At 47.2% G+C, this 25,043-nt stretch overlaps 1 protein-coding gene across 6 annotated transcripts in view; it reads left to right on the plus strand.

The window, feature by feature from the left end:
• Window positions 1-12,411: 12,411 nt before the first annotated feature.
• Window positions 12,412-25,043, plus strand: part of FAM156A (family with sequence similarity 156 member A) — a 42,151-nt gene continuing 29,519 nt past the window's right edge. Inside the window, exons 1-4 of one of the 6 annotated variants that reach the window (XR_009401190.1) lie at window positions 12,412-12,686; window positions 18,507-18,702; window positions 18,819-19,242; window positions 20,821-20,907. Coding sequence is in view for 1 of the 6 variants with exons in the window: in XM_059384645.1 (XP_059240628.1) it covers window positions 21,613-21,656 (44 nt within the window). In the remaining 5 variants the exon portion in view is untranslated. Of the gene's footprint in view, window positions 12,687-18,506; window positions 18,703-18,818; window positions 19,243-20,820; window positions 20,996-21,475; window positions 21,657-25,043 lie in introns of those variants that run through there. The other 5 variants (XR_009401189.1, XM_059384645.1, XM_059384648.1 and 2 more) reach the window with 5 other exon arrangements.

Genomic DNA, 25,043 nt, shown 5'->3' on the forward strand with positions numbered 1-25,043 from the left:
TGGCTTATAGATCCATTACTCCAATCTCTGCCTCTGTCTTCACATTGCCTTCCCCTCCTTGTCTCAAATCTCTCTCCACCTTACTTTTATAAGAACACCTGTCATTGAATTTAGGGCCCACCCTAACTGCCCTGGCTAGAGCCTCTAGACAGTTTAGCTTGTTGCTCTCAGAGAACTACCAGCCTTCTCTTAATTGCTCACCAGCAGGATTCCATTGTTTTTGAGAGAATACTTAAGTTTGAACTTCTACAAATTCTGTTTCAATTAAAATCAGTTCCTTTGAGGACAACATGGAGTTCTCCCTTATGAACTGCCTCTCTCCTTGGGCAAAATCTCTGATCCACTGCTCCAGGCACTGGGTGAGGGTGGTAGCTTCTGCCTTTCCCAACTGAAACGTCTTCTCATGAGTGAGCTGGGGCAAAGGCTACAGAGACTCTAGTATTTTTGGCCTGTTGTGCCTGGGGCAAGGTTTCCACCCTGTGAGTGGGGGCTGGATAGAGGAAGGGAATACCAGACATGTTAGACACTTTCACTAGGAATTTGGCCTCTGCAGTGGAGTGGGAGTGAATGAGAAATGTTGGTATCCTGCTCCTTCTAGTGATACTGTGTCCCTTGATTCGGAGCTGAATGGAGAGGGAGCTCCATTTTTGTGGCCACATCCTCCCAAAGTGGACCTTCCATCTAGCTGAGTTGGGGGGTGGAGGATGGAATGGCTCAAGGGCCACAGACTATCATTGTAAGATTTAATAGCTTTTCTTGAATAAATGTTTCCTTATTTGTTGTATTCCCTTAGGACAATTTCTGGAGACTTTAAATGTTTTGACTAATAAATGTTTTATTAGTCCACAGAACTCCTTGTATTGCCATTCTGGAAGTGGAATCCTTTGAATGGCCTGTCCTTTCACTTTTAACCTATTTGTACCTTTACATTCAAATTGGGTTTCTTTCAAGCAGTATATAACCGAGTCCTGCTTTTATTTAACCCCATAATCATTGTCTTTTAATGGAGTCATTTAGATTCTTTACATTTAAAATGATTATTGGTTTGGGTTTACATAGTGCATATTATTGTTTGGTTACTATTTGTCCAATCTGTTCTTCATTCCCAGTATTCCCTTCTTATGCTTTGTTTTAGACAAACACAGTAGCTTTTTTTTAATTCCATTTTGTCTCCTTTGTTAATTTCTTGGCTTATTTGCCAGACTTTTATTTTGGTAGTCAATTCAGGGTTTATAGTATACATCTACAATTTACCACAATGTATTCAAGTAATAATAATCCCACTTTGAATAGAGTATAGGAATTTTATAACAGTATAATCCTGTTTTATTTCTTCCAGCCTTTTTTTTTGCATTTGTTGGCATATATTTTGGTTTTATTTATGTTATAACCCCCCAAAATAATATTATTCTTGCCATAAACTGTCCATTTTTAAAGTTATTTTTAAAATTTAAAAAATGGGGGCGCCTGGGTGGCTCAGTGGGTTAAGCCTCTGCCTTCAGCTCAGGTCATGATCCCAGGGTCCTGGGATCGAGCCCCACGTCGGGCTCTCTGCTCGGCAGGGAGCCTGCTTCCTCCCCTCTCTCTGCCTGCCTCTCTGCCTACTTGTGATCTCTCTCCCTCTGTCAAATAAATAAATAAAATCTTAAAAAAAAATTTTAAAAAATGGGTGGCTTATATTTATACACATATTTCATTTCTGATGCTATTTCTGAAGGATTTTTAACCCCCCCCTTTTTTTTCCCAGAGAGAGAGGGTGAGTGGGGAGGAGGGCAGAGGGAGAGGGAGAGAGATAATCTTAAGCAGACCCTATGCCTGGGGTAGAGCCTGATGTCGGGTTTGATCTCACAACCCTGAGATCATGACCTGAGCCAAAATCAAGAGTCAAATGTTTAACTATCTAAGCCATCCAGGTGCCCCTAAAATCTTTTTTTGTAATCTTGCATATTTGCTGATGAATTCTTTGAGAATTTTTATCTCTAAAAAAGGGCATTATTTCGTCTTCATTATTGAAAATCATTTTGTCTGTTTTCAATTTTAGTTTGACAATTCTTTTCTTTCACTACATTAATGATGTTGCTCCACTTTTTTCTGGTTCCCATTGTTTCTGAAGAGAAATGTGCTGTTAAATTTCATCTTTGTTCCATGTTACATAATGAGTCTCTTTTTTTCCCCTTTGTCATCTTTTAAGATTTTCTCTTTTTTACAGCTTTTAAACATTTTGATTATAATGTAACTCAGTGTAGTTTTCTTTATGTTTCTTGTGCTTGGGATTCATTGAGCATCTTGGGTGTGGGTTTATGGTTGGTTTGCATTAAATTTGGAAATTTTTCAGCTATTACTTCTAAAAATATTTTTTCTGTCCACTTCCCTTTGGCAGCTACAATACTATGTATATAAAGCAGCTAGAAGTTGTTCTACAGCTCATTATTGCTCCATTCGTTTTTAACAAAGCTTCACAGGAAGTTTTGTTTTATCTTATTATGTCTTCAAGTTCACCAATTTTTTCTTCTGAAATGCTAATCAGAAATATCTAGTCTGTTAATCTCATACAATGTAATTTTCACCTCAGTCCATGTATTTTTAATTTCTAGCAGTTCAAAAGGAGTCTTTTAAAAAAATAACTTTAGGGGGTGCTGGGTGACTCAGTGGGTTAAGACCTCTGCCTTCGGCTCATGTCATGATCCCAGGGTCCTGGGATCGAGCCCTGCATTGGGCTCTCTGCTCCGCGGGGAGCCTGCTTCCTCCTCTTTCTCTGCCTACTTGTGATCTCTCTCTGTGTCCAATAAATAAATAAAGTCTTATAAAAAATAACTTTAGGGGCACCTGGGTGGTCTTCAGTTCAGGTCATGATCCCAAGGTCCTGGGACTGAGTCCTGCGTCAGGCTCCCTGCTAGATGGGGAGTCTGCTTCTCCCTCTCCTCCCCACTCCTGCTCTCCCTAGCTCTCTCTCTCTCAAATACAGTCTTAAAAAATAACTTTATGTATCCTATTAACATACTCACTCTTTCCTCTATTTTTTTCAACATACAGAATACATTTGTAATAGCTGATTTAATCTGTTCACTGGATCACCTGTGTTATTTCTGGATGCGTTTCTATTGATTGTTTTTTTATACTCATTGTTGGTTGCATTTTCTGCTTCTGTGAATGACTAATATTTTTTTAAGATTTATTTGTTTATTTTAGGAGGGGGAGGGACAGAGGGAGAGAGAGAATCTCACGCAGACACCTTGCTGAGTATGGAGCCCGACGTGGGGCTCGTCATGAGATCATGACTTGAGCAGAAATCAAGACTTGGATATTTAAGTGACTGAGTCACTCAGGCACCCCTGCCTAATAGTTTTTTATTAGATGCCAGACATTTTGAATTTTACCTGTTGGGTTCTGGTTTTTAGAATAGTAATAATTTATTTAAGCAATTTTGAACCATGTGCTGGGATGCAGCTAAGTTACTTGGAAACAGTTTTATCCTTTTGAGGCTTGCTTTCTAGGATTGTTAGATATAACCAGAACAGCCTATAGTCCAGGGTAAAATTTCTTGATGACTGAGGTAATTAGCTCTACCCAGTACCCTGCGTATTTTGAGGTTTTCTCACCTCTAGTAGGTGAGAAGATGAATGAATTCCATCCCTCTCTGAACTCTGGAGTTGTTCCACCCATTCTTTTTTGGTGGTACTTCTCCCTGACTTGGGTAATTCCTTCACACAGGTGCACTAATCAGAATTCAGCTGGAGACTTCAGGGGAACCCTATGCAGATCTCCAGAGCACGTGTGCTCGCTCTCTCTTTGCATTTCTCTGCCCTCTAAGCAGCATCTCTCTTTTCTCTTGTCTTCTACTCCAGGACTTTGCTTTTATTTTAAAGATTTTTATTTATTTATTTGACACACACAGAGAGAGATCACAAGTAGGCAGAGAGGCAAGCAGAAAGAGGGGGAAGCAGGCTCCCTGCCGAGCAGAGAGCCTGATGCGAGGCTCCATCTGAGGACCCTGAGAGCATGACTGGAGTGAAGGCAGAGGCTTAACCCACTGAGCCACCCAGGTGCCCCCACTCTAGGACTTTTGCTTGTCTTGGCCTCCCTGAAATTTCAACTGTTTCCTCAACTCTTGGAGACCAGGGACCTCTGGGTTTCCTCTCCCTGCACTGATGCCTGAAAACCTTCTCCGGGCAGTAAGATGTGGGAAATTATACTACTTACCTCATTTCTCCCTTTCTCTCAGGCATCAGGGTCCTAAACTGCCTGTTGTACCTTCTCTAGGAACCATCTGTTCCAATTTTTAAAATTATTTAAAGTGGGAGGATAAAACCAGACCTGTTTTTCCATCATGGCCAGATCCAAATCCTGTCAGTCTTGACTTAATCCTTGGATGCCGTATTAAGATGATTGGCTATCTTTTTCATATGACACATGCATGACCTGTGATGAAGAAGTTCAAGGAAACTCCTGAACTTTTGTCAGTATAAGGGCATAACAGTTGTTGCTTTCCTAACAATGACCACTATTTATGATAATGAGGATGTCATAAAATTGTGTGTAAAGAATATGGCATGTGGGCATCATTAAAGAGCATCTGCTATTACTAAGGACAGAAGGGAATACGTTTTAGGTCAGTAAACCTAGCGTCACAATGTGCAGTGTGTGAATCCAGGCTTTGCTGTGGAATAGCAGGGGGACCCTGGTCAACGTGTCTAATGCCTTGGTACATCAGTCTCTTCATCCACTGGTCTATTAACAGAATCAGGGGTGAATGTGGCTGTTGCACCCACTTAGAGGGGAGAGTGCCAGGAAGTAGATTGTGAAGGTTCTTCTGGGTCCAGGAGCAGAGGTTCTCTAGAACATGGGACATCAGCATGTCCCACCCAGCATAGGAGGGAGTGGCGGGTGTTCCTTGGATCAGCCTTGGACATAATCCTGCAAGTGGCTAAGAGTCCCCTGGAAAACAAGACCCACAAGATGAATTCTCCAGCCCATGGGACATGTACAGGGAGGAGTGATGGCCTGAGACTGAGAGTACTCTGCTTATCTAGTTTTTCCACTTCAGGTTATGGGGACCATATTTGTTTCAGGGTCTTTTCTCGGCTTTGGCTACCTCTATAATGTCAACAGCTACTGCTGTCACTGACACTGCTGTGGGAAGAGGCACAGCCAGGGGTTACAGGCAGGAACTCTGGGGTCAGACATTTCTGGGAGTGAGTGTTGACATCTCCTCTCCTGCCTCTGGTGAACTTGAGTAAGATAGTTGGCTAATACATAGTACATCAGTTACTTACCTGTAAAATGGTGATTAATAATAAACACCTCCGAAGGATGTTACGACTACTACCAGAGTTAACTGATGGTCAAAATAGGGCATCCCTGTAAACAGTAATAATGACAAAAGCAATAATAATACTGGCTAGTGTTTTCCTCATATTTATTCTGTGTCAGGTCCTGTGAAAACTCTTGCTGGGATCATCTCATTTGCTTTTCACTATAACCTGTGAGGATTGACACGGTTTCACGGTGAAGAAGACTAAGGCACAGAGAGAGTGAGGGCAGATCTCCAGTCACATAGCTGATATGAAGAGAACAAGCTGAGACTGGCACTCAGGAAAACATCAGAATGCAAGTTCCAGACCACTGCCAGGGATAGGGGTATGGCATGGAGTGGTCCATTCCAGAAGGGGCTCTACTGGGGCTGAAAACTCAGAGAAGGAATCAGAGTGGGCTATGTGCGGAGTGATTACTGGGAAGATACACCAAGAGGATGAAGGGGTCAGAAGGCAAATGATGATGCCCTCCAGATAGTGGGAATCAGAGTAGTGATCCAGGACCAAAGAACAGAGGAGAAAAAGACGCAGGGTGTATTCATTCACACATTTGTCATTTCAAAAGCATTTCCTCACTTCTTGCTGTGTTCTGAAAGGGATACAGAAGGGTTTCAGAAAGATCTGTCTTGGAAGAGAGCTCTTAGACCCGTTCTCACTCCCAGACACATTGTTCTATATGACATATCCAGAGCTAGACTGATCCACAGTTTCTGTCAATTTAATTTGTTTCTACAATTTACAACAACAGGAAATGACAAGAACCCCAACTACCAGCTTCACTGGGAAAATCACAGCCCTTGGCCATGCAGGGATCTCATTTCTGCCCAAGGATAGTAAGCAGTAGCTGCACTGTGGATGTATCCTCAGATGGGGGCGCTACCTATCCCAGAAGCTGATTGGCAGGGAACATAAAACCTACCCAAGGGCTGTTTTTCCACACCTTCAGATGAGCTGGGTTCTCTTATGCACGTTAACTGCCTGGCCCTGGGGCATATTAAGTTTGAGAACCCTGTTCCTGGACACCCTCCAGATACCCTCACAAACAAATACTCTGTGGAACAGGTATTGTTTTCATCACATAACTTTGCATTATAAAGTTACTCAAAGAATATATGAATGTGGGTCAAATGTGAAAGATTCCATTAGTACATCATTGCCTTCCTGGTCCTACTCTTAGGGTTAGTTCTGGGTGTTTCTTTCAAATATATTTCTCTGTATTTAAACTGCCCGTGCGCGCGCGCGCGCGCGCGCGCGCGCACACACACACACACACACACACACACACACACAAATCCAGGTCCCACTATGAGCATCTCCCATTTGTTCTCTGCTCCACCCATTGTTGGCATATCCTGAAAATATCCCTCTACTCTGTATAGACAAGTTTCTTCATTCAGTTCCATAGTCAGTGGGCCCTCCATGGTAAACGTGAACCCCTCATCTTTTAGTTACCATCCAATGATCACTATTAATGGACATTTAGAGGTTGTTCCCGATTGAAATCTACTACCCTCTTATACACACAGCTCTGTTCATGTGGGTGTTGATCATACATCCTTTTAAGGGGAATTACTGGGTCAAAGATCAGTCATTCGGTGAGCATCCAGTCAGCGTTCATTTTGTGCTGGACACTACAGAGACTAAGGATATTGAACAAAAAAGGTCCTTATCCTCAGGAGCCTAGACTTGCAAGGTTTTTTTTTTTTTTTTTTCAGGTTGGTAGATGAGGCCACAATGCTGTTCATCACTGGTCCAGGGTCGGGGAAAGCATATTCACTTACACCATCACATCATTCATGGGGCAGGAGCCCTGATGCAGGGTACGAGACACTTACAAATTTAACCTCATCAAGATCTTCAGGGTCTAGGGATAAGACTTGTCATCTGGGTGTGTTATGGGGTGAAGAGGGAGAGACACAGGAAAGGACTGGTCCACTACTGATGAGGTGGAAGGAGATGGGAATCAGACTTCACTCAGTTGTGTGAGAGGGAAGCTCAGCCTGGTTAGAAATGAAAATTCCTGGACTCCACCCCTGACATACTGAATCAGAAATTCTGGGGGTAGGGCCCAGCAGTCATGTTTGAACAAGACCAACAGGTGCTCTTAAAGTTTCACCTTAGCATTAGAACCACCAGAATGATCCACAGGACTTGAGTGAGAAACCGCCCCTCTGAGGTCTCGCCTCCTGGTGGTATACCGCGGATGAGGTGTGAGGATGAAACTGTCCCCCGTGAGACTCAGCACTGTAGATCCAGGGAGGGACCACAACCACTGCAAATGCTGTGTATGGCAGGGCCATAAAGTCCATCCCACCCTACGGTGATCAGTCCCAGCCTCTGACAGAAGTGACGATGATGCTGTCTCGCACCCCAGACGCCAAGCCCAGCACAGGGCATACACCAATTCTAGGATATCCCCACGGGGCCACTCCAGTCAGACTTTGGCCACGCCACCACTTACGGGTGGTGGGATGAAGCAGGCAGGAATCCAGGGCGGCTCTGGGTGGTCCACCAGAAGACTGCCAGCTCTGGCTCTTGCAGGACAGAGGGAAGGAGCCCTAAGCCCGGTGCCTGTGCTCACGTGGTCAGGTGTTGTGGTCCATGGGTGGGCATTCGAAGTGCAGCTCTGAAGGACCCATCTAAGCCCAACTCCAGGAGTGGTCCTCTGTCCAGTCAATAGGCCTGAAGACACTTGCCCATCAGGGCAGGGTTAAGTGAGATCACTCCAGGAGTCAGATAGCACCCTGTGCACCTGGCGCTGAGTGTTAGGTGATCACTGATCTGTTTTGCAGTGTCCTCAGAACTTCCTAGCTCCCAGCTCACTTAATCCTCACTAAGCCCCTTTACAAGAAAACCCAGTCACCGATGAGGCCACTCGGGGCCCAGACAAAGCAGGTAACAGACTTGGGTTGTCCAGCTGCCCTGAGGCACGGCTGGCCAGAGGCTAAAAAGCCCCTAAGGACAGCCACAGGAACACTAATGTGATCATGAGGCCCCAGTCCCTCCCAGGGACCCTTCTCTGTGCTCACTGCCCCAGCCCTGCACAGTGTCATCCTGCCTCCTGATGGGACACTCACTGCAGCTCCTCCTCTCAGAAAACCTTCCCTTTACCCTCAGCCCTGGGGAATTCATTGCCCAGGACTCTCAGTCTAGGGCTGAAATTTCACCTGAATACTGGAGAATTTCAGTTCCTCCCAAACAGGGATGTTATGACAGAGCCCTGTGTGATGAAGAAAAGAGCTCTGTCCTGGACAATGCTGTGCACTAGCAGGGAGCAGGACAGGTCCTGAGTGGGTGCTCTGAGGCACAGCTGCGGTGCTGGTTGACAGGATGAAAATGGCAGATGTGGGGTGTACCTGAGGCCCCGTGACTAGGGTTTGGGAATGGGGTTAAAGAGGCTCCCGGGGTGGAAGGGGAGGCCTGGTGGCTGGCAAGGGGAAAAGAGAGCTGTCTGCAGAGAGAAGGGGTGTAGCAGCTGCCACCAGAAGAGGAGGTTTGGGGAAAGGAAAGGACTGTTCAGAGGGATTTAAGGGGAGAGGGCAGAGGCAGTGAGAAGGAAAGGCCTCTCCACTCTCCACGATACAGTATCCTACAGTGGGTGCTGAGAGATGGCAGAGATGACAGGATCCATGGGTCTCCTTTTGCACCCAGGACTCTCACCCTAACACCCCGAGGGGCAAGACGCAGAAGTCACTGTGACCAGACGTGACCAGAGTGGGTCAGATCACGGTCATCTCCAGGATCCAGATCTGAGAGGTCACTCTCAGAACCCTTCAGTCCCAGGGAACCCCCCAGCCCTGAGATGAACCCAACTTCCGGGTGACACCGTGGTGACAGCGGACAGTGAGCATGGCGAGACACCAGGCCTGTCCCCCACAGGGTGGACAGAACAGAGAGTCACTGTCACTGCCCATACAGCAGCCCTGAGCTGCAGATTTGCGGCTCTGTGTCACCGGGTGCAGCCTGTAGGCTCTGGGAGTGGGTGCGGGAGGCCTCTGAGCAGAAGGGCAGCTGTTCCTAGGACTAGGAAACCTCTCAGCGAGTTGGCACTATGTTGTCAGGTGTGACCAGCTTCAAGCTGTTTTTTGGTTCATGTCTAGGATGAGAGCTCTCCGAACGACTTGTGCGTCTCTATCCCAGGGTACGAGGTCTCCTAACTATTTGGGGTGGGGAAGGGGGGTGGTCTTTGTCCAGAGAGTTGGGTCTCTGAGCTCTTCATGTATCTGCATCTGAGAATGTGGCAGAGAGGAAGGCAGGATGGACCTCAGTCACAGAGGGCTTAGCGTTAGACTTGGGACTTCACATTTGCTGTGCTGTCCCCCTGCCTGGCCTGTTACCACAGGGAAGAAAGCTTCGGCTCCCCATCCTCAGGGAGGGCCTTTCCTCAGTCACATGCAGCTCCTGGGAACCCACGGTAACAATACAGATAAGACACATATTAGCTAACATTATCCCCGTCCCTGCCAGGGGCCAACCCCTGTCACAAACCGATGTACATGTACCAGCTCAGTTAATTTGCCCAACACCTAAGGAGAAGGTCATCATTTGCACATGAGGGGGCTGAAGACGAGGGAGGAAGGGCAATCTCCGCTCCTGAGGAGGGAGAAACTGGATGTGACTTAAGCTCTTTGAAGGAGGCAGGCACAGCTCTGCACAGCAACGCCTGGTAGGGGGTGACCAGGATGGGGGCAGGGCGAGGGTTGCCCAAGGCCACAAAGACCATGTAACCGACTCACTTTCAGGATGTCTGTCTCCCCATCTCTCATGCACACACCCTGTTCCCCGGCTCAGTGCTTGATGTATGAAATGTGGAGGTGGGGATGGAAGGTACAGAGGTGAGGGAAGTACCTCGGTGCATCACGTTGCACAAAGCCTCAAGCAGACCTAGAAATTCCTGCCTTCGCTTCCCTCCTTGCAGCATTTTTGGGCACTGAGATCAGCAGGAGGGTCATCAAGGGCATGAGGGAGTATGAGGAACCATGTGTACAGCATAAGCCTCCCCGTAACTGAAGTGTGTCCTTGTCCTGAGGAGTAGAGCGTCCCAATGTGGGTCAAGGCAGTGTGACTGAGGCCCAGATCACAGACAGCTGTATTATTACGTCAGGGGCATCTTTTGCTCTGGAGAGACAGACACATCCTCCAGTAGCAGAGCTGGGGGCCCCTAGGTGGGTACTAATTCAGTGGGGAGGGTGTGCGGCCAGAGTCTCTGTCCTGATGTCTCTAATGCTCTTCTTTCTCTGGCTTCTCTGTGTCTGTAACTTTGTCTCTGTTGCCCACCCACCTGTGTGGGACCTCAGTCATGCCAGAGGCCCTTGCTTGGCCTCTCCTGAGGCTATCATCCTTTCATATGGCTGTTCATGGGGACCCGTGCGGGGGGCGGGGGGGGTGTTTGCTCGTGAGTCTATGGAACTGTCCAAGGAAGGCATGTTCAGCTGCAGGGAGGGTAGAGAGAAGGTTCTCCTTTGGGGGCAAGCAAGGAGCTGTTTCCCATGAAACTGGGTGCCCTGGGCTTCTGGCCTCTGAAAGAACCCTAGGGGCTTTTCTACTACAAACAAAACACAACAACAATAACAACAACAACAACAACAACAACAAACCCAACCTAAACCAACCAACAAAAACCCCCAAAACCAAACCTCCAGGGCTCAGAGAGTAAATCAAAGTCCTTCCCTTGGCTCTGAAGGCACGATAAGATCTGGCCCCTCCCACCTCATCTCCTACCTCTCTCCCTCAGCCACACTGAGGCAGCCACAGACCTCACAGTGCCTCATATACCCTGGGCCAATTTCCACTCCTGCCCTTTTCCACTGGCTCCCACCTCTGTCTGGGATACTTTTCTTGCAGATATTCATCTCCTTTAGGGGTCTGCTCAAGGATCACATGCTTTGAAAGAATTTCCTTGACATGCTTCTAGAAATTCACCCCTCTATTTCATTTTGCTGATTTAATTTCCATCGCAATTGCCAAAACCTAGACAACTTCCTAACATTTTTGTGCTGTATGATCCCAGTAGGATGTAAGCTCCATGAAAGCAAGGTTTTCTTCCCCGCCCCCCGTATCCATACAATTGGATTCCTAACATCCATTATATGGTCTGACACCTAATTTGGAGGGAATGAATGAATGAGAAAATGAATAAATAAATGCGTGGCGGGCGATGAGAACTAAAGCCACAAAGGGTAATGGATTCTCCTAGGGAACATGTTCAGGGGTGACAGGATGGTGACGGAGTCGGCGGTCTTTATCTCACTTTCTCGGTGTCCTCGGGGCTCCTGGAAGATGGCTCCTTCCCTAACAAAACCAAAGATCCTTCTATCTCTCTGATCTATCCTGACAGCCAACCACAGTGGCCTGCCCCACACCAGGCCTCTAACACCCCCACTAGACCCATTCTGCATTGCTCAGGGAGACACAAGCCAGCGTAACGCCCAGGACATTGAAAACGCTTGTAACGCTCCCTGGTACAATGGTGGCCACTGCGGGGACGTAAACTTCAGCTTAGCAAGACTTTTCCCCCCGAGTCCAAGACTGCAGTGAGCTGTGGGGTTTGCATCCTGGCTTTGCCCTCCCTCCCTTTGGGGCCAGCCTGGAAGAGCCCATGGGCCTCCGCATCGACCAGCCATTCCAGGTTCGCACCACTAAGGGGCGCTCCAGGTGGACCAGGAAGACTCTCCGGACGTACCTCCCAGGGGCACAGAGGTAGGACCATCTGAGCAGGAAGGTACCACTAGAGACGCGGGGTCCGATTTTGCAATAACCCACGGTGTAGGACACTACACCAAAGGTCTGCATCAGCCACGGCCCCCAGCGGAGGCGCTAATACGCCTCCGAGCCTTTCCCCACCCGCTCCACTCCGTTCTCCCGGCGCATTTGAGCCAGAGTGGACAGCCGGACTGAGCCGGCAGCCGTCATTTCACTTCGCCGTCTCTACATGGTCACGTCCAGCTGGGCAACAACGGGGCGAGAGATTGGCTCTCCATTGTAGGGGCGGGGACTGCGACTCCCTAGGTGGTGATTGGCTCCGGAGAGTTCATCTGAGTAAACCCTTCCCGGGCGCGCAGTGCCTCCGGATGAACCCCCTAGTCCCCGCCTCTGTCTTCAAGTACCCAGTTCCCATTGGTCATTGGGCTGGGACAGGCAGTACGACAGCTGAGCTGGAGCACATGGGGAGGGGTGTGTGTGGTGTTTGGGTGTGCGATCGTGCGTGCGTATGCCTTTCGGAGTGTAGAATTTTTCTCCGAGTTCAACTCTTCGGGGACCGGCTGCTGCGAGGGAATGAAGATGCTGCCTTAGTCGGTGGCGAAGTTCGGCGCAACAGCTGGCTGGTAGCCAGTGTCTGGCGCTGGACGCGCGCGGTGACTGTACCGTCTTCACGTGAGCTCTTTCAGTCTTGTTCAGACCTAAACTCGGTCACAAGCCTAATGGGGCCCGTCTGGCACGGCGCCTCAGTCGTACAGATGCAATCAATCAATGGTCAGGGCGAGGTCTGTGCGCTTGGTTGGCGTCCCTACCTAGGAAGTGAAGTGTGTCAGGCAGTTAGGGGATGTGCATCGCTCTAGGTAGGTCAGTACAGATGCAGTTTGGGTACATTTGATCTTTCTGAGCCTTTTGGATATCGGAGTGGATTGTGTTCGTCATGGGATGAAGTGTCGTAGGCTGTGTGTGCCTGTATATCGGGGGGTGCGCTTTCTGAGCGCTTTGTGCTTTGGTGTCCTTGGGTTTGAGGTCTCTATGTTGGCATCCGCACCCTAGTGTGTGAGGTCTCTAAGCTGTTTGTGATTCTGGGTTTTAAGTTGTGATGTCCGTGAGCTACCTGGGGTGGGGGGGGGGCACTGTTTTAAGGATCTGAGCTGTTGGGAGTCTGTGTCCAAGGTGTAGGCTCTCTGATTTGTATGGGGGCTTTATCGGAAGGTTCTGTGATGTTTCCGAGTTATTTGAACTTCTGTCTTTCTCTTTTTGTGGAGGTCTTTGTATTAGCCTGGGAGGTGTCTGCATGGTTTGGGAGTCTCTCTAAGATGTGACATATCTGAGCAGATTTAATTTGTGTCCTAGAGTGCAGACGTTGGCCTGTTGAGGTGTGGGAGTTGTCTCAGTGTGTGTGATCTCTGTTGCTTTGGGGAATCTGTGACTCCAGTTGTGAGCTCTTTGTGCAGAGATTTTTGGAAGGCTTTTTAGGTCGTGTTCAGTGATCTGTTTTTGTTGTTTCTATCTGAGCTGTCTGGGGGTCTTTGTCTTAGAAGTGAAATCTTTTACCTTTGTAATTTTGAGGTCTCTGTCCAGGAACTGAGGGTCTTGGAACCTGGCAGAGGTGATGCCAAAGTCCAGAGCCCCAAGTCCTGTTTGTGTCGTTGGGCAAGTCACCTGTCTCCTGAAGCCTAAATACGGACCACAGTCAAAAAAAAAAAGTGGGGCCAGTGCCTGCCCTGGAGGGTACCTGTGCAACTTAGAAGTGTAGATGTCCTGACTCCCAGCCATCCTTCCCCAAGAATTTTCTGATCACCTGCTGTGAGCCTGGGTACTTTTCTGGGAGCACATAGAATACAGAACAAAACTGACGAAGTCCCGCCTTTCATAGTTAGCCAGTAAATATATATTGACTATCAGAGAGGGGCAAGTGCTACATAGAAAGATAAGGCCAGTTAGAGGAAAGAGTTTGTGGGGAGCATGTTGTTGTTTATTCAGGGTGATGAGGGAAGGACTCCCTCACAGCGTAATGACTGAGCAGAGGACTGAGGAAACGAAGGAGCAGGCCATGGAACCACCTGCCTTGTTAGAACATCGCAGGAAGAAGGTACAGCAGGTGCAGTAGTGCCGAGGGGACATCCACTGGGTGTGTTCCTGGATATCAGGGATTCCTGTGATGATGCTCAAAGTCTTCATCACGGGGTTTGACACACAGAGTTCATCGAAAGGTGTCTGGTGGTGTTGTCTCTGTTTCTCCCACAACCTGTGAGAGAGAGGTGGTCTTCATCCCCTTTTCACAGACAAAGGATGCAAGGCTCCAAGAAGTACACAGAATCTGCTCTCCTGCTTACACCCGAAATTGCTAAAGGAGGGGGAAACCTTGTGCTCGGTCACGAGAGACAGAGAGAGGGCTTGAGTGTCGAAGCCGCAGGGTAGACGCCATTCACACTGGATGTCAGTCAGCCAGCTCACAGAAATGATCATACGGGAATCACTACCCTCATTACCTTTCTACACTTGATGGAGGACAGGACTGAGAAAGCACAGGGGTAGAGAAGAGAGGCAGAAAGAGAAAGGTGGAGAGCAGTGAGGAAGAAAAGAAGCAAAAAGCACTGGCTTCGTGATACTGCCCAGATTTGGCCCAGTTCACCTTAATTAACTGATTGTATTGAGATGTATTCACCTCTTCCCCTCCCCTTTCTTTCCCTTCTCTTCTCTTCTCCTCTGTACCTGAGCAGTTCAGCCCTAAAGCCCTTTGCGGCTACAGAGCATGGCAAGTGTATGTGTGTAGGGGCATCCGACGCTTGAGGAGTCAGAGCCCAGGCATGGGGAGAAGGGCATCCATACATAGGAGCAGGCTCTATGGGGGACAGAGCCCACGGTGGTGAGGACGATGTCCCTGGGAGTTGGATAGGAAGAAGGCTTACTGGCTCAAGGATTCCAACTGGAGTGGGGTACGGTGGTCAAGGTCGGGGAGTGGTTCAGCAGAGCATGGGAGTGGGGGTGGCTCTATTGTGCAGGTGTTATGGCTTATATCCAGTGGGATTCGTCAGCTCAGTAAATGAGGAAGGATATTGGGAGACATGACTCTCACTGAAGAAAACAATTTCTGAGGTGTTGCGTTGGGAGTGGAGTTCTTAAGCATGTGAACTCGTGCTTTTCAGTATGTACGTGTGCGTATACGCATAGATTGATAGATACAGATGTGTGATAGATAGATATGCGTGTGTGTTGGGATGGCAGAGGGAAAAAAGAAACGAGCCTGGCTCAACTTGTGGTACCAGTAATAAGGGCCAGGTCAAGGAAGGATTGGCTGATGTCAGAAGGACACAGGAAATCTCTTGAAGGGGCTCCCACTGGAACATATTGGGGATAGTTTTGTTTTTTCAGCTTTATCGAGGTACTGTTGATATATAACATAAGTAAACTGAAGGTATACAGGGTGATGATGTGATACATGTATATGCTGTAAAATATTTACTATGAAAAGTTAGTTAACACTCTTGTTCTTTCACGTAATGACCATTTTTGTGTGGTGGTAACATGTAAGATCTAGGCTCTTAACTTGCCATATCTAATACAGTATTGTGAATGATGGTCACCATGCTATCTATATTACATTAGATCCCCATAACTTATTCATCTTATGGCTGGAATTTGGTACCCAGAACCACCGTTTCCCCCCAGCCTCTGGCACACACCATTCTCATCTCTATTTGTATGAGTTTGCTTTTTAAATGTCCACATACGTGAGAACATGCAGTGTTTGTCTTTCTCTGTCTGACTTACCTCAGTATAAAGTCTTCAGGGTCCATCCATGTAGTTGCAAAAGGCAGGATTTTCTTCTTTTGTATATCCAAATAATATTCTGTCGTGTATCTGTAGCACATTTTCAGGATCCATGGATCCCTCCGTGGACACAGATGTTTCCACATCTTGGCTGTTGCCTCATAGAAAATCATAAAATTGGTGTTACTCCTCCAGTTTTCTTTTTCTTCTTCAAAATTATTTGACTGTTCTAGCTCCTTTGCCTTTCCACCTAAACTGCATGATCAGTCTATATTTCCTAAAAGTCCTACTGGGAGTTTCAGTTGGAATTGTATTTAAATGAGGGATCCCGGGGCATCTGGGTGGCTCAGCGGGTTAAGCCTCTGCCTTCAACTCAGGTCATGGTCTCAGGGTTCTGGGATCAAGCCCTACATCAGGCTCTCTGCTCGGCAGGGAGCCTGCTTCCCCCTCACGCTCTGCCTGCCTCTCTGCCTACTTGTGATCTCTCTCTCTCTCTCTCTCTCTCTGTCAAATAAATAAATAAATAAATAATCTTTTAAAAAGTAAATAAATGAGGGATCCCTTTGGGACCTATAGACATCTAAATTATACTGACTTTATCAGGCCTTCCTATTCAGGTCTTCCTCTGCTTCTTTCCTCAGCTTTTTGTGGTTTAGGGCACACGGATCTTGTGTACGTTCCGCTAGGTTTGAGGAGGGAAGCTATTGTAAATGGTATGTGCGAGGGATGTCTGCTTTTTGTTTTGTTAGGTAATTTTTTGTTGCTAGCATGTAGAAATTTGCTTGACTTCTTGTGTTGAGCTTGTATGCTGCAGCAACGTTGACTGCACTTGTTAGTTCTAGGAGGTTGTTGTTTTATTTCATGGGATTATCTATGTACAAAATCATGTCATCTGTGAATTGAAATAGTTTTATTTCCTCCTTTCTGATCTTTCTTTTTTCTTTCCTTTGTGGAATGGCTAGGACTTCCAGCAAATATTGAATAACAAAAGGGGAGGGTGGCTACCCTAGCCTCACTCCTGGTCTTTGGGAGAAAGTATGTAGATTTTCTCCATTAAGTAGAATGGATGGTGTAGGTATTTTTCCAAGATACTTTATATCCAGGTTAAGAAAACTCACTTCTGTTCCTTGTTTGCTGAATGCTTTTATCATGAATGGCTATTGAGTTTTGTCAAATGCTTTCTCTTAATGAATTGATAGGATCCTGTGGTTCTTTTTCTTTTCCTTTCTTTTCTTTTTGATACACTAATGAATTTATTATTTGACTTTTGAGAAGATTTATTTACTTATTTATAAAGAGTGAGAGTGAGAGGGAGTGGGGGGGGAGGAGCAGAGGGATAGGGACAAGCAGACTCCTGCTGAGCATAGAGCCAAGGCAAGGCTCCATCCATCTCAGTACCCTGAGATCCTGACCTGAGCCAAAACCAACCAACCGAACCACCCAGGCGCCCCTATTCGTTGAGTTTTTGAATACTGCACTGCCTTTGCATTTCCAGGATAAACCCAACTGGATCATGTTGTATTACAGTTTTTGTATATTATTGAATTTGTTTTGCTAGTACTGTCTTTGTCTGATTTTGGCATCGGGGTAATGCTGATCTGATCAAATGATTCAAGAAATGTTCCCTCTCCTCTGTTTGAAGGGGTTGTGTAGAATTACTGTTATTTCTTCTTAAATGTGTGGTGGGATTTTCCAGAGAAACCGGCAGGGCCTGGAGATTTCTTTCCTGACAGTTTTTTTTTTTTTTTAAGATTTTATTTATTTATTTGACAGAGAGAAATCACAAGTAGGCAGAGAGGCAGGCAGAGAGAGAGAGAAAGAGGAGGAAGCAGGCTCCCTGCTGAGCAGAGAGCCCGATGCGGGACTCGATCCCAGGACCCTGAGATCATGACCTGAGCCGAAGGCAGCGGCTTAACCACTGAGCCACCCAGGCGCCCTCTTTCCTGACAGCTTTTAAAAGATAAAAATTTTAAATTTATGTTTGTTTTTCAGATTATCTGGGTGGGTTGGGTTTTTGTTGTTGTTGTCGTTGTTTGTTGGTTGAGTTTTAATAGTTTGTGCCTTTCAAGCAATTATTTGTTTGATCTAAGTTACCAGATGTCGGTGCACAGAGTTATTTCTTAGAATCCTTTCAGTTTCTGTGGAGTCTGTAACCCATTTCTTTCCTCATAGTCTTAAGTTGTATCTTTCCTTACCTTTCTTTCTGCCTCGGTGTGGATAGAAACTTAGGAATTTCATTGACCTTTTCAAAGAACCAGCTTTTGGTTTCACCCACTGTTCTTTTCCTGATATCTGCTGTAATGTCTGTTTCCCTTATTTACTTGCTTTGAGTTTATTTTTATTTTCTTTCTCTAGTTCTTAAGGGGGAAGCTTTCATTATTGATTTGGATCCTTGATTCTTTCTAATACAAACATTTGATGCTGTACCTTTACTGCTAAGCTCTGGGGTGGTTGCATCCTGCAAATTTGGGTATGTTGTATTTTCCTTTCCGTTCAGTTCATCTAATGAAGGGTCAGTATCCAGAATATTTCCTGATTTCCCTGGAGACTTGCCCTTTGGACCATGGATTATTTCGAAGCATATGGTGTAATTTCCTTGTATTGGGAGATTTTCCTCTTTACTCTTTCTTACATATTGGAAGTTTCTCTCTTCTGCTCAGACTACATTCTCTATATAATTTCAACTGTTTTATAATTTGTAATATTTCTTTTACGACCCAGGATGCAGAGTACCTTGGTGAAACTCCCTACGCCCTTGAAAAAAATGTGTGTTCTGCCGCTGCTATGGGAAAAGTTCTGTACTTGTCACTTACATCCAGGAAGTTCACAGTGTTGTTCGGTTCATCTACATAGTGCTGATTTTCTTCTGTTCCTTCTGACACTACTGAGTGAGTGTTAAACTCTACAGCTATCATTGGTAGGTTCATTTATCCTCCCGTTCTCTCTGACCTCGCTATGTATCTTGAAGCTTTGTTGTTGGGTGTTATGCAGAGAAGAGTTAACAGAGCAGGCCTGAGACCACTATCCTTGCAGAGATCAGCATGTTGGCCCCTACCTTGCATCTGGGAACTTGAATGTCAGAAGGCTTCCCACCATTCCCTACCCAAGCAGGATGCTTTACTCTTCCTAAACTGTCCAAGCAATACGTTTCATGCTGAACACCTGCTTTCCCTTTGGAAATCTGAAATCTTGGTACATGCTTATGCGGAGAGTACTTACGCGACCGGCCCCCAAAACAGACCTCCCGACACGGTGTTAGTCATGCATGAGCTTCCCTGTAGACAAGATTTCGTGTGCGACATCATGATTTGTGGCTGGAAGCACAAACAGCATGACTCTACTGGGAAAGGACACTTGGAAGCTTGAACTGGTTTCCTCCAGATGTTACTTGGGTAATTTTGCTTCGTGGTAGCCGTGGGACTCACTAGCGAGAAGACCCTGACTCAACTAAAATATGGTGAGACTTCTTTGAGTAAGGGAAGGGTGATGTGGTAGAGATGATGAACCTTTTGTGCCCCGGTGACTGTGGATGTACCCATGGTACGGAACCGCGGCTGAACTCCTGTAGCCACCTTGTGACTTAGTGCTTTATTTTCTCAGGGCCAGGGGAAAGGATACAAGCCTTCCCAAAGGTGAGCTTTGGGTCAGCCAAAAATGTTGCAGGTTTAACTTGCTCTCTCCTCCCAAGCGGGAGGAAACGAATTAGTTCCCTGAGCCAGAAAAAGCATTCCATAAACTAGAGGCAGAGACATGGGAAGGCACTCCAGCCTTTTCTTCACCTTGCTTCCTGCTGCTGTGGCTGCCTCTCCCAGCATTCCAACTAGAAAGGCCCCTGGCCCCTGTGTGGCCACCCGGTAAGTGTCAGTTTACTGCTAGCCCTTTGCATAAGCTTTCAATGAGAGGGGGAAAGGGAGGATTTCAGAATGGCTCCGATCGTTGTAGTGTCTGGATGTATTGAGAAAATTGATTCAAGATGTGAGGCGGGGCCGCTATTCAATGCAGCTGTGCCCAGCACAGAAGGGAACAACCTAGTCTAGCCTGGTCACTGTGTGAATGAGAGAGACAAAAGGGGCAGGAGGTGATGTAAACCCATTCTGAAAATGTTGAAAATTCAGGATCTCATCCTGACGGTTCCTAATGATCATAAGTCTTTGTGGTTATGCAATAGGTTTTTCTATGAAAATGCTCTTGTCCCTTTTGAGAGCAGCCCCTCCATACAAAGGGTTTGGAGGAGAGTAGGGGATAAGTAAAGAAACATAAAGGTTTGATTTCAGAAAGGTACACTGATTTGTAGCAGTGGAGGAAACCCAAACCTAGCACCTGGGGAGAGGCAGAGGGAGGAAGCAAAGACATTAATGACCTCTGTTTGCCCAAACTGTTCCTGGAAACCTTTTTAAAGAAAAACTCACGGTGGGGCACCTCGGTGGCTCAGTGGGTTAAAGCCTCTGCCTTTCCCTCAGGTCAGGATCCCAGGGGTCAGGATCCCAGGGGCCTGGGATCAAGCCCCGCATGGGGCTGTCTGCTCAACAGGGATCCTGCTTCCCCCCCTCTCTCTCCCTGCCTCTCTGCCTACTGATCTCTGTCTGTCAAATTAATAAAATCTTTTTTTTAAAAAAAAAAAAGGAAAGAAAGAAAGATAATACTCGCAGTGCCATCTTTCCAAGTGTCTGTGAGCACTCTGATGCAAACTGGCTGCTGATCCCCCCACAGCTCCCCACCACACCTGCCAGAGCTCTGAGTGTGGGACAGCAGGCATTCCCCCAGTTCTCGGGCTTTGCACGCACAGCACTTCCCCGTGACCTCCTCCCTCAGAAGGAGGCTGAACTGGTGTTGTGGACAGACCATACTTTTGGAACCGACTGCCTCCAGGCAGCCCTCTGAAACCAAGGGCTCAGATGAATATAGGAAATGGACAGGGAGTCTTGGAGGGGAAGGTCCCATGGTGGGAAGCCACATCGGGGCCCTGGCGAGGTGCATCGCCTGATTTGTGTGTGTCTAGCTCTGGGCTCCCTAACAGCTGTAAACTCTGTTTCAGGAGTGTCCCGTGTGCCCTCTGCGATGACACATCCTGTGTGTGCTCTCTGACTAGCCCGACACTGCCTCAGCCTGGAAGACTTTCGGGTCAGCCTCTGCTTCCCGACCAGAGTGTGCTGTGCCCGAATTTGTGCCTCAGGCTGGCTAAGAACCAGGTTCATACAGACACTTCGGCAGTAAGTTATCTCTTTTTCTGTGTTAGACTTTTATGGTTGGTTGAGAATTGTTTTAACCGGTCAAATCGGGGACCCCTGAGGGATGTAATGGAGGTGAGGACCGCAGGCTCCTGTGACCCCTGCTGCAGGGGTCTTAAGACGGAGACCTGTGGCACTTGCATCCCACCCTCCACAGCCTGACGTGCTTCAGTCTGGACATGGTTCTGTCGCGGGCTCGTCATTACGACGCGGGATCTAGCCATTCCCAGTCCCTCAGTTCCACAGGTGTGGACTGGCCTTCTGCTGAGTGTCAGGTCCTCTGGCTCGAGGGCACCAGGATGAGCGGGGTGTTGTTTCCGGCCTTCCGAGAAGGAGGTAAAACTCTGGTGAGGGAGACAGACATGGAAACAAAGTGGCAGCCGTTAAGCTGGTTTTGTTCATCTACTCCTGGCAGATCACAGGATGAGCATCTCCCACTGAATTCTTCCTGTCCTTTCCCAGCATATCCTACAGAAGATCCGTCTGGTCCGTACACTTGGGTTCCCCTCATCCTGTTTCCTCCATGTCCCGCTGCAGCTCTCGAGTGATACTGGAGTGTGGTCGCAGACTCCAAGCCAAGAAGGGAAAGGCTTTCGCTGATGTGTTTTTCCCAAACGGTCAAGGGTTATTGGTACCTTTCCAGGTAAAACCTCGTGCCAGTTTCCCTCAGTTTACGGGGAAGTTACATTTATGGAAAATCCAGTGTATTGAAGTCTCTGCAAAACAGATTTGCATCCCTGCAACTTTGCCTTCCTAAATGCCAGTACCACCCTTTCATCATTTCAGCAATCAAAATGGCCCTCTGAACTTTCCAAAATGTGCCAGTATTTTGGTTTAAATACTAAGTATGATGTGGTTTGAAACCACAAGAAGACGGTCTTATGCAGGTACCCCCATCCCACCCAAAGCCTGGTATTCACAGACGAAAGATAGGAAGGTTTTGGTCCTTGTCTGCATTTGGTCAGAGGAAATAGCGTGGCAGCGTGGAGTAGGGCACAGTACCTTCCAGGAAGGATTCTGGGCACCTTCCTCTTCTGTGTGCTTCCTGTGATGAGAAAACGTTTCAGGGACAGCGGGGGTGTGAGGTAAAGCTTTGTTTCAGAGGTCACCACTGTCACGGGATGTCAGTGTCCAGGATGGTTTTGTGGTAGTCACGGCCCTTAGCTCTGGACCTGGGGTTCTCCTCATTGATGAGAAGCCTTTCCAGGTGCGGACACAGGGTGAGGGGCTGGGCTAGGGCTTGAAAACTACTGTCCTGTTTGGGACAGCAGATGAGATCACAGAAGGACAGCTGCAAGGAGAAGAGGGAGACGATCTTCTAAGGTCAGGGGCAGGTTTCTGGCAGGTGAAGGGAAGACATTGGCCCCAAGTTCTGGTTGCTCCAGGCTGACGTGGAATGGAGTGTGGGTGCAAGAATGAACCGAAGGCTGAGAGGAGGTGGGGATAATAGACGCATAACCTCACATCCTATGGATTACGTGGTCCCTGAGAAAAGCCCATGCTGTCGTGGGAGCCAAATGTCATCTCCTGTCACCCCCGCCACCCACTGGCCTGGAAGAGAATGGTTTTGAGATAGACAGAACCCTTCAGGGAGAAAGGCCAGTGGGGTCATGGTGTCTTCTCAGAAAATCCACTGCCCTACCCCTGTTTTGACTCTCACTCCATGTGTTCTTTATGCCCTGTCATCTTGCCTGCTTTCAGGCTGGTCTTCTCATGTGTGTATCTGTCCAGAAAGTCAGTACGTTGGAGACAGGCTTGCTCCCAAAGGGGCTTCATTCAGTTCTTGAGTGTTTCCTAGGCAGAGTTAGAAAAAACATCGCAGATTCTAGGGCACCGTTGTGGCCACACTAAGTGAGATTCACTGGGTGCGGATCACAGCATGTGCATTTTTTTAAGAGTTCCTGGGTTCTGACTCATGTGGACAGCTTGTCTGGGAACTACTGGAGCAGGGGAATGGTGCTATTTTTCTTGCCGCCAGGCTTCTCTCTCCTTTGTGAGGGCGCAGAAGTGACACCGGTTTTTGGTGCCTTCTCTAAGGAGGCTCTGAGAGAACTGTTTCCAGAAAGTCTCCAGAATCCAATCCATTCGAGCTTCTGTCTGCGTGATTGCGGTTGCACTCACATTTCTGTTTACTGTGTGCTTCCATGCCCTGCAACCAGTTAGTGGTCTGTGTTAGCCGTTATTCTACATACTTTGCAATGGCCATTGGAGCTTACCACTGACTGAACAAACACACAGCAGGGTGAGTTTTCCACAATGCCTTCAGACCCGTGCCTCCAGCCCTCACAGCTGGGTGACACTGAGCAAGCTGCTTAACATCTGAGAGCCTCGTTTCATGTAGCAACATGGAAATACTAGTTAATGCTAAGTGGAGCTGCTTCTTGGGGCAGTTTAGAGCACTGACTGTGTTAAGACAAGGAAAGTTGTCAGGACAGTGCCTGGCATGTGGAGAGCTGTCAGTGAGTTCTAGCTGCTGTTCCTGTTGTCATTCTCACATTTCCCTGAAGCGTTTTCCAGACGCGTGGTGTCAAGACTACCTCTGACTCACTGGAGGGACTTGGCACTCTCACGTCAGCAACTCAGAGACTCCAGAGTCAAGTCGGGGGTGGGGGTGGGGTGGGTGCCCAGGGGAGGGCGTGTTTTTCCTTACCATAGTGAGTGTTCGGCCAACCTTATGGGTTATTATGAAGCGTGAATGGAAACTTCTCTAGGAAGTTAGGACAAATGACCTGTTCATACGTCTTACAGGATGGTTGGAAAAGTAAGTGGTCACGGGATAAGGACAGAGCACACGTCTCTGAATTTGCATAATCATGTCAAAGAGTGAAATTTCAAGGCCAGGGACCCTCATTATGTGGCTTCTTTTCTTGCTGTTAGTTCTATTGAATCCACTTCTGCATCAGATGGTCACAAGTGAACCTGGGAAAGATAGGAAACCGTTACTAGTCAAATTGTCATCGGCAAGACTTTATTTCTCATGGAGTTTTCACCTGTCCAGTTTTATTGTATGGATTTTTCTCTTCCACAAATACTCATTATTCCTTTAACAAAGGCTGATGTATTAATATTTTCAGAGCTCTGTCCTGAGGAGATGGTAAACAGTGTTTTTGGAGAGTCTGAGGAAAGGGGCAGTGGGGAGGGAAAGGCGGAGGGTGAGGTGAAGGTGTGCGGGGGAGGGGGCGGGGGCAGAAGGAGAGACGTCACGGCAAAGAGAAGGGGAAGGATGAGGGGCACAAGCAGAAAGATGTAAAGAGACATAGGAGTAGAGGCTCACACGTCAGGAGGCTTCCTATAGGCTTGGCATTGTTTTTAGCTCTTTCTCTACAGATAGAATTTTAAAAGTCATTTAAAAGTCTCTTCAACACTGGGAGGTAAATATTTTTAATGTTAACATCCCCTTTTTACAAACCAGAAAACCGAGACACGTAGAGGTTAAGAGGAGGGGAAATAACTTCCCTGAAGCCACCTAGCCAGCAAGGACAGAGTCAGGGTTGTACCCAGGTCAGAGAGAAGCATAAAGAGACTTGGGATTTGCCCCTAAACTGCAGTGCACCTCAGTGTCCAGTGTCCTCTGGCTCAAAAGGCAGGTGAACGTGTGCAGCAGCTTAATCTGATTACACTGCATCTGGGTATGGATTGATCCTGATGTCTCCTCAGTGCGTGAAACACTGGGGGGTGGCAAGTCACTCTAGGCACATCAGTAAGTGGGTACCTGGTTCATATCAAGGCCTGTATGTGTGGACGTCACCATCATTATGATGATGGACAGTAGTTTATGGTATAATGTTGGGAAGTAAAACAACAGAGAAAAGAGTGTAGATGACCTCCCCGCTCCAATCTCATTTTAAATCATCATTTTAAAAAATGTATAGAATGAAGCCTGGATGATAGTACACCACATGAAGTCATTTTCCCTAAGTGTGAAACTCTTATTTAATTGGCAGATAACGTTTTGTTCGCTGTTGGATGTGCTGTATCTTCTCTGTTATTGCACAACCAGTGTTTCTGTTACACAGGTTTTTTTTAAGAT

Source organism: Mustela nigripes, chromosome X, assembly GCF_022355385.1.
Source record: "Mustela nigripes isolate SB6536 chromosome X, MUSNIG.SB6536, whole genome shotgun sequence".
Taxonomy (NCBI): domain Eukaryota; kingdom Metazoa; phylum Chordata; class Mammalia; order Carnivora; family Mustelidae; genus Mustela; species Mustela nigripes.